Here is a 10,244-nt window from a genome sequence, read left to right as displayed (position 1 = left end):
CGTTGTTCCTACGCGAAGGGGCAGTCCTCAACTGAAAGCCAGTATGAAAAATGTATGCACTCACTAACTGTAAGTCGCTCTGGATAAGAGCGTCTGCTAAAAAAAAAAAAAAAAAAAAACGACAGTCGTTGCGCTGAGGACTGCCCGTCGCGTAGGAACAACGCCACCTGTTGGAAGACAATGCCCTCCCACTCAAATCAATATCAAGATTTGATTTCAATCATGAAAGCCCCTCTTTTCCTCAAAAAGTTCTACAGCTGCACCATCGAGAGCATCCTGACTGGTTGCATCACCGCCTGGTATGGCAACTGCTCGGCCTCCGACCGCAAGGCACTACAGAGGGTAGTGCGTACGGCCCAGTACGTCACTGGGGCCAAGCTTCCTGCCATCCAGAACCTCTATACCAGGCGGTGTCAGAGGAAGGCCCTCAAAATTGTCAAAGACTCCAGCCACCCTAGTCATAGACTTCTCTCTGCTACCGCATGGCAAGCGGTACCGGAGTGCCAAGTCTAGGTCCAAAAGGCTAAGACTCCTGAACAGCTAATCATTGCTACCCGGACTATTTGCACTGCACCCCCACCTTTTACGCTGCTGCGACTCTGTCTATTATTTATGCATAGTCACTTTAACTCTACCCACATGTACATATTACCTCAAATACCTCGACTAGCCGGTGCCCCCGCACATTGACTCTGCAACGGTACCCCCCCTGTATATAGCCTCCCTACTGTTTTACTGCTGCTCTTTAGTTGTTTGCGTTATTTTCTTTAACTTAACACTTAAAAAAAAAAAAAAACTTTCAAAATGGCATTGTTGGTTAAGGGCTTGTAAGTAAGCATTTCACTGTAATGTCTACACCTGTTGTATTTGGCGCTTGTGGCAAATACAATTTCATTTGATTTGTGAGTCACATTCAAGCCTAGAAAGCATTGTGTTATCCATATGAAAATAGGGATAACACAATGATTTCTATGCTTGAATGTGACTCACAACACACCTATTACACACAACACCATGATACTGTACGGAACAATCAGACAATCAATTGAAATGGGCTCAACTCAAAAGTCAATCAAATCAACTGGCTAAATCATAAGACGTTTATTGTAAGAGAACATTCGTAACCATTTTGTCTCTCTTAAAAGGTCAACTGTTCTCTTGTGTTTTGGTGCAGGTGAACCGTGTAGAGTTTGAGCAGTATGTAGCAGACAGAATAATACCCTCCAATGAGTTTGCTGAACAGCAAAAACCAAGAGGCATATAGACAATCGTTACAGTCAAGTAACATTAGCAATAGCTAAAATCAAGAAACAAGTTCTAATTGCATTTCAGTGGCTTGGTTGCTTTCCTTATTCGTTTATTTCAAAGATTGATGAACAAATCTTTACTGTTGTCCCTCATTTATCTTACACGTCGTTGTGGCCATTAAAGTTTTCTAGCTTTTCTTTGTTTACATCATCTTGGTTTGATATAATGCATGGGTTTCTTTGTTTACATCATCTTGGTTTGATATAATGCATGGGTTTCTTTGTTTACATCATCTTGGTTTGATATAATGCATGGGTTTCTTTGTTTACATCATCTTGGTTTGATATAATGCATGGGTTTCTTTGCAGATTGTTGCCCTATTGCGAACCCATAGGAGCAATTTATACTGTACCTTATTTTAAATTTATACAACCTTATTAACAACAGTCATGTACAACATGGACAGGGACTAGAGGGCAGCCTTCCTATATAAATACATTATATATATACACACACACACTGAAATGATTAATTACACCCTGAAGTCATTTCAGGAATTCACAATTTGTGTGTGGTTTTTGTTGATCAACCATTTCAGCCATGTTGCTTCCACCCCGTCCCTTTGTCTTGGAGAGTTGCAGTTAGTGACCACCATAAGTCGACAGACATATGTACACACTCAGACGCAGATTAAATGTGTGTCCCTAGTCTCCCTCTCAGGATAGAGGCAGAGGGAGGGAGACAACGTAAGAGATTACCTCCAATTGTACGAGGGGAGGTTGGAAAAAGTAACGGCCAGTGTGTTGGGAGTTGGAGGTTGCACGTGGTGGTGGGGGTCTGAGGGGCTACTTTAGTGCTGCAGGGTGAGGGGCAGGGTTGAGGTCTTAGCCACGCCCTCTGGGTCAGTCCAGGACTTCTTACAGGTGAGCGCCAGCAGCAACAACATAGGCAGGTGCCACAGACTGCAGAAGAAGAGCTTGCGGGCGGAGCTGCGGTCTCCCTTCTGGTAGAAGCAGAAAGCCAGATAACTGATGTAGAGGTTGATGGGCAGGGAGACCAGAGGGAAGGTCCAGGTGGTGACGTCCAGCACGGGGCCCATGGCCGAGAGACCGATCAGACCCAAACTGTGGCGCAGGGCCACCCTCTTACACATGCCCGGGTGGGTGACAGACATCATGCGGTAGCCCCCCCGGGAATAGTCCTCACGCAGGTTCCAGCTCAGAGCGTTGAAGTGGGGGAACTGCCAGCAGTACAGGAAGCCACCAAGCAACAGAGCACCTAGACAGAGAGAGACAGACAGAGAGAGACAGAGAGAGAGACAGAGAGAGAGACAGAGAGAGAGAGAGAGAGAGAGAGAGAGAGAGAGAGAGAGAGAGAGAGAGAGAGAGAGAGAGAGAGAGAGAGAGAGAGAGAGAGAGACAGAGAGAGAGACAGAGAGAGAGACAGAGAGAGAGACAGAGAGAGAGACAGAGAGAGAGACAGAGAGAGAGACAGAGAGAGAGACAGAGAGAGAGACAGAGAGAGAGACAGAGAGAGAGACAGAGAGAGACAGAGAGAGACAGAGACAGAGAGAGAGCGAGAGAGAGCCACAGAGACAGAGAGAGAGCGAGACAGAGAGACAGAGAGAGAGACAGAGAGAGAGAGAGAGAGAGAGAGAGAGAGAGAGAGACAGAGAGAGAGAGAGAGAGAGAGAGAGAGAGAGAGAGAGACAGAAGGAAAATAAGATAAAGAATAGAAAAAGAAACATTGTTAATGACTAAATAAGGAATTCACAAAACTCATGGTGTTGCACTTCATCTGACTGCATCAACAATCAACTTCTCCATTGTGGACATGTCACTGTCCTGAGCCTATGACATGGTCTTTGTACAGGATAGGTTGTGAGGTGAATGAATGGGTGACTGAATACGAGAACATGGATGTGGACACCAGACAGAGAGAAGGAATCTCCCAGTCACTCTCTGTTCCTCTTAGACCTGTAGTTAACAGAGAGGAGATCCATCCATCCATCGGCTCGCCTTTCAAATCGTGTGTGTGTGTGTGTAGTGTGTGGTGTGTGTGTGTTGGGTGGGGCAACAGACAGCCTGGGGGTCACGATGAGGCGTTGTGTATAATCTGTAAACACGCAACCAGAGACAGAAACAGGAGAACCGCCCGGCCGCCACGGCACAAAGACAGCGCTGCAGAGTGTCATGTACAGGGTTTCCTTGTGTTTTACTCGGGTCGTCTTGCGTTTTGTAAACATGCGTGTAGCACACAGGGCTAAATCCCTGAGGACAACACAGGGCCTTGCAGCAGCGACAGACAGAGCTATGGGAATTGGAATCTGTAGCGCTGCTGTACTGCAAACCTCTCCTGTCCCACCTAAACACAGTGATCTAACAGGACTAGCGTGTAGCATATTGTAGCAACACACAGGGCAGAGTATTTTCTTGACTGATGATAGTAACTATTGTCAGTTTAGACTTGTATTCATTATTTTGTCTTGACAGGTCCAATTGACCAATTTCCAAGTCACAGGCCAACTTACAGCTGAGGGGGTATGTTTTCCGTAAAGGGTATGAATGGTATTGTATAACGTGAGAGCCGTCGTTAAATGCAAAGGCCATCAACAAAAATCCCCCAGCGGAAATGTTAAACGGCAATAAAATGCATTCACTCCCACATGAAAAGCCCAAAGATTCATGATTAACATTTTGTTGAGAGCAAGTCCCAAGATATTGGCTTGGAGAGTGTAAACTAGTGTGTTCCGTAGTGAGAGACCCCGGTGACAAGCTGCAACACAGTTCCCAGTTGCCATAACAGAACACTTAACATGTCTGCCAAACATGTCTGCCCCCCCGCTTGTTCTTCCGCACACACACACGCAAGCGCACAAACACAGACACACAAAGCCTTGACGCTGTATGCATGTGTTATCAGTGTGATACTCTGGGTGGTTGAGTATGTAAATAAAAGGCTGGTCGTAGTGGGGGGGTCAGGCCTGGTCATAGAGGTCCTCGTCAACCCAGTGAAAGACATGCACTCTGTTGTGTTGAATGTCAGTTGTGAAAGAGGTCTCAGGGAGTCAAACAGAGACAAAGTGTTATGACAAGACAAACTGTAGAAACATCATTCTACCTATATAATAGCTTCAGTTCAGTGGAGACAGACTTGAGGGCATTTTAAAACCTAAACTACAGCCTAGCTCCTAACTCTCCTGGGAGTGACCACACAACATGTTACTTCAGGTTGCGATAAACACCATCTTTCTAACTAGCTGGATATCTAGTTTGGAAAACAATAATCCACGTCTGATTCGCTCTGAAGAGTCAGATTTGATCCAGTTTATCAGAGTTTAACATAAGTAACTGTAGGAACAAATGCCAATGTATTACACAGAGCCTAACATGGCCATATTAACTTTCTAACAGACCATAGCTGCTCTTTGGCACAAAGTTGGAAGAACAAGTGTGGGTGTATCCTTATATTGTCTCCTCAATCCCACATTTAACAACATTCTGTTTGAACAGCTTGTCATAAACCCACTGCTTCATCGTGAAATATAAGAGTGGGTGTATCAGTGTGTGTGAGAGAGAGAGACCCATAGGACCTAGTATCATGACTATGTGTGTTGGAGAGGACCATAGAACCCTGGTTAGTGTGTGTGTGTGTGTGCGTACAGCGTGTCCTCCAGTTCAGTACCTGGATCCAGAGCACCTGTAGCAGCCGTCCAGCCCATGACGGGGGGAATGGCCCCCACCACAGCCCCCACCCAGGTGTTGGTGATGCTGAGCCTCTTCAGGGGGGTGTAACAGCAGGTGTAGAGGAAGATGTTGAGGGCCCCCAAGGCCCCTGTTAGAGGGTTCACAGCCAGGGTCAACAGGGTGATACCAGGGACCCCACAGGCTAAGGCAAAGCCCACCGCATGGAGAGGACTGAGGGACACAGGGAGGGACACAGGGAGGGAGGGAGGGAGGGAGGGAAGAGGGGGAAGATGGGGGGAGAAAGAAAAAGGATAGAGAGGGAAGGAGGCAAAGAAAGACAATCTTAATCCAACTTCCCCACATTTGTATTTCACCACCAACAAATTCAACAAGCAATATAGTGAGCTAAGCAGAGCGAATCCTGAACACCTGGCTTAACGACAGAGCGAATCCTGAACACCTGGCTTAACGACAGAGAGAATACTGAACACCTGGCTTAACGACAGAGAGAATACTGAACACCTGGCTTAACGACAGAGCGAATACTGAACACCTGGCTTAACGACAGAGCGAATCCTGAACACCTGGCTTAACGACAGAGAGAATCCTGAACACCTGGCTTAACGACAGAGCGAATACTGAACACCTGGCTTAACGACAGAGCGAATCCTGAACACCTGGCTTAACGACAGAGAGAATCCTGAACACCTGGCTTAACGACAGAGAGAATACTGAACACCTGGCTTAACGACAGAGAGAATACTGAACACCTGGCTTAACGACAGAGAGAATACTGAACACCTGGCTTAACGACAGAGAGAATACTGAACACCTGGCTTAACAGCAGACTGAAAAAAGGGAATAGAACAATTGCTCAATCACCATCACAGATCTACAATACAGCCTTCATGGTCTGATTGAGATATGCGGACTTGTGGAGATTATAGGATAAAATGGTAATAGCCCCACATGCAAAGACAGACAGACAGACACACACACGGAGAGCACCACAGGGCCGGGCCACACACTTTGCAGCGGGCCGGCGGAACGGCGCTTAGTCTGAAAACAGGGGCTTAGAGGAGAGCTCATCTGATAAGCGTTTGTCAGGGATAAAAGTGGCCCTGCAAGACAAAGAGTGTGGCTACGAGGCTGTAGGCATTACACACACCCAGAGATCAAACCCTCCTCAGCCCTAACCACAGAGGCTCCGTCTTTTAACCGGATGAAGACTTCCTCCTCTCTCTGTCTTTTATTGAAAGAAGCTAGCTAGAGACTGACTCCAGGGCTGGTTCAAATTCACAAGTAAATACTCTGTAAATTAGAGGGGGGGGGAGGATTTGGATCAAGATTAAAATCTTGACCCAACGTAGCAGGCCTTCTGAAGAGAACACTGGGCTTTTATTTTCTGTGGAGTTTGGGCGATAGTGTATTAATGTGATTAGTGGTGTTATTTCTGTTTTATGTGGCCGTGTGTGCGTGTGTGTGTGTGTGGGCTGGGTTTGGGTCATCTCTATGGGGGTCAAAGCACGGAGTGCGTCACCCGGCCTGAGGGTGGTTATCTGGCCTTTGTTTACAGTTCATTTTTTTGTACTCGTTACCCCTTTTTCTCCCCAGTTGGTAGTTACAGTCTGGTCCCATCGCTGCAACTCCCGTACAGACTCAGGAGAGGCGGAGGTCGAGAGCCATGCGTCCTCCGAAACACGACCCTGCCAAGCCGCACTACTTCTTGACACACTGCTCGCTTAACCCGGAAGCACCAATGTGTCGGAAGAAACACCGTATAACGTGTCAGCGTGTATGCGCCCGGCCTGCCACAGGAGTCGCTAGAGCGCGATGGGACAAGGATATCCCGGCCGGCCAAACCCTCCCCTAACCCGGACGACGCTGGGCCAATTAAGCGCCGCCTCATGGGTCTCCCGGTCGCGGCCGGCTGCGACACAGCCTGGGATCGAAACCGGGTCTGTAGTGATGCCTCAAGCACTGTGATGCAGTGCCTTAGACTGCTGCACCATTCGGGAGGCCCGCTTTGTTTACAGTTTGACACTGTCCCAGGCATAACGCCGTCAGCTAGGTGGGTAAAGTCAGCACTAAACACTAAGGCCATGTATCTGTAGCTGGCTGGCTATCAGAGGGAACTTACTTTCCACAACTGGGGGATAAAAGTTCATCACCAAGTTCTAAAAGGGTCTTCACCAAGTTCTAAATAGGTCTTCACCAAGTTCTAAAAGTTCTTCACCAAATTCTAAAAGTTATTCACCAAGCTACAGTGAGAGAATGAAGAGAGGAACAGTATTTATACAGGAGCATAAGTTAGAGGGTTGAAGGGGTGTCTCAGCGTGATGAGGGGTGGTTAGTGTCAGGCATCCAGCCATTTCCAATCAGATCAATGAAATGGCCTACACTAAGGAATGTGTGTGTTCAATGGAAATGAGATCCACACTCAAGAGTGTGAGGTGCTAGAGGAGACGGTGGTGAGGTGAGCCGTCTCTCTTCCCCCGTCTCTTTCTTTCTTCCCCCAGTCTCTCTCTTCCCCCAGTCTCCCTCTCCCCCCAGTCTCCCTCTCCCCCCAGTCTCCCTCTCCCCCCAGTCTCCCTCTCCCCCCAGTCTCCCTCTCCCCCCAGTCTCCCTCTGGGGGGCCATTTGGGACACAAACGTAGCCATCCAGCTGGTCCACAGGTTACGTGTGTGTCACACACATTACTCAATCACGTCAACAACAGGAGGTACGGACACAGCCAGGCTGTTTGGAGAACAGTCTGCATCCTAAATCCCCAAATCAACAAGAGGAGCGTCCCTTTAAACAACACGTCCCATGAGGATTCCAATGTGGACATGACGAGATAAGGCCAGGTCAGGGTTCAACACAGTTGTTATGGTAGGAGTCTTCTCATTTACCCCGGAGTTCCCCTAGTCCAGGGATCATCAACTAGATTCAGACACGGGATGACTTGTTCTTGAGCGGATGGTCGGGAGGCCGGAACATAATTACTAATTATTTGTAGACTGCAAATTGACCCACAAGAAGCAAACAGGGTCCCGTGTAGCTCAGTTGGTAGAGCATGGCACTTGCAACAACAGGGTTGTGGGTTCGCTCTGGATAGGAGCGTCAGCTAAAAATGACTAAAGAAATAAAATATTTGACTACAACATAATCATTTCAAACCTTGTTTACATATATATATATATATACACACACACACACACACATATATATATATATATGCACATATATATACATATACACACACACACAGTGGGGAAAAAAAGTATTTAGTCAGCCACCAATTGTGCAAGTTCTCCCACTTAAAAAGATGAGAGAGGCCTGTAATTTTCATCATAGGTACACGTCAACTATGACAGACAAAATGAGAAAACAAATTCCAGAAAATCACATTGTAGGATTTTTTATGAATTTATTTGCAAATTATGGTGGAAAATAAGTATTTGGTCAATAACAAAAGTTTCTCAATACTTTGTTATATACCCTTTGTTGGCAATGACACAGGTCAAACGTTTTCTGTAAGTCTTCACAAGGTTTTCACACACTGTTGCTGGTATTTTGGCCCATTCCTCCATGCAGATCTCCTCTAGAGCAGTGATGTTTTGGGGCTGTCGCTGGGCAACACGGACTTTCAACTCCCTCCAAAGATTTTCTATGGGGTTAAGATCTGGAGACTGGCTAGGCCACTCCAGGACCTTGACATGCTTCTTATGAAGCCACTCCTTCGTTGCCCGGGCGGTGTGTTTGGGATCATTGTCATGCTGAAAGACCCAGTCACGTTTCATCTTCAATGCCCTTGCTGATGGAAGGAGGTTTTCACTCAAAATCTCACGATACATGGCCCCATTCATTCTTTCCTTTACACGGATCAGTCGTCCTGGTCCCTTTGAAGAAAAACAGCCCCAAAGCATGATGTTTCCACACCCATGCTTCACAGTAGGTATGGTGTTCAATGGTCTTGTATGTCTTCCATTTCCTAATAATTGCTCCCACAGTTGATTTCTTCAAACCAAGCTGCTTACCTATTGCAGATTCAGTCTTCCCAGCCTGGTGCAGGTCTACAATTTTGTTTCTGGTGTCCTTTGACAGCTCTTTGGTCTTGGCCATAGTGGAGTTTGGAGTGTGACTGTTTGAGGTTGTGGACAGGTGTCTTTTATACTGATAAGTTCAAACAGGTGCCATTAATAAAGGTAACGAGTGGAGGACAGATGAGCCTCTTAAAGAAGAAGTTACAGGTCTGTGAGAGCCAGAAATATTGCTTGTTTGTCGGTGACCAAATACTTATTTTCCACCATAATTTGCAAATAAATTCATTAAAAATCCTACAATGTGATTTTCTGGATTTTCTTTCCTCAATTTGTCTGTCATAGTTGACGTGTACCTATGATGAAAATTACAGGCCTCTCTCATCTTTTTAAGTGGGAGAACTTGCACAATTGGTGGCTGACTAAATACTTTTTTCCCCCACTGTACATACATACATACATACACACACATATATACAGACATACATACATACATATATACAGACATATATATATATATATATATACATATATATATATACATATATATATATATATATACATATACAGACACACATATATATATATATATATATATACACACACACACACATATATACATATATATATATATATATATATATATATATCTCTGTTATGTGTGGAAATACTTTGGAAGAGATTTCCCAAATTAAAATCACTTGGAGCTGATTTGCTGGTGTTTTTACAGTCTTTTATGTCCCCACCAGTTGGGGGAACCCAGCCCTGTGCTGTGTGTACGTGTAGGCTGGCATGGTTCAGAACCAGCACACAACAGGCTTCTAGGCGGCAGGTAGCCTAGCGGTTAAGAGCATTGGGCCAGTAACCAAAAGGTTGCTGGTTCAAATCCCTGAGCCGTCTAGGTGAAAAATCTGTCGATGTGCCATTGAGCAAGGCACTTAACCCAAATTGCTCCTATAAGTCGCTCTGGATAGGTGTGTCTGCTAAATGACTAAAATGTAAACGCTTCTAGTTTAAAAATCAGGCTTATTTGGATATATAGGTTTTTGGTGGAAGACGGTATCTTCTCTCTCATCAACAAATCACTCCACATTTGTTGTTCTTAGACTAAAGGAGATGGCTGAGACTGTCACTCGGGTGGTACTACTGGCCAGTAGAGCAGGGGGACTCTCATTACTATAACAGATCCAGAGGAACGGAACAATACGGTTCAGTGAGCCCCAATAGACAGGTTATCAGACATCTAAACAGGAAAGACAGAGACAGAGAGAGAGAGAGACAGAC

The 10,244-nt window shown here is 45.9% G+C and overlaps 1 protein-coding gene across 3 annotated transcripts in view; it reads right to left on the bottom strand.

Moving 5' to 3' along the window:
- Positions 1-1,086: 1,086 nt before the first annotated feature.
- Positions 1,087-10,244, bottom strand: part of LOC311113117 (protoheme IX farnesyltransferase, mitochondrial-like) — a 75,744-nt gene continuing 66,586 nt past the window's right edge. For all 3 annotated transcript variants that reach the window (XM_084156264.1, XM_084156263.1, XM_084156265.1), the window contains exons 6-7: positions 4,933-5,165; positions 1,087-2,526 (exon numbers count right to left, since the gene is read on the bottom strand). In XM_084156264.1, the coding sequence (XP_084012390.1) occupies positions 2,099-2,526; positions 4,933-5,165 (661 nt within the window). In that variant the 3' untranslated portion in view covers positions 1,087-2,098. The remainder of the gene's footprint in view (positions 2,527-4,932; positions 5,166-10,244) is intronic.

The sequence above is a fragment of the Coregonus lavaretus genome, assembly GCF_964263955.1.
Source record: "Coregonus lavaretus genome assembly, chromosome: 1".
In the NCBI taxonomy this organism is placed as follows: Eukaryota; Metazoa; Chordata; class Actinopteri; order Salmoniformes; family Salmonidae; genus Coregonus; species Coregonus lavaretus.
The sequence above is the reverse complement of the archived record's forward strand: the minus strand, read 5'-3'. Positions and strand labels throughout refer to the sequence as shown.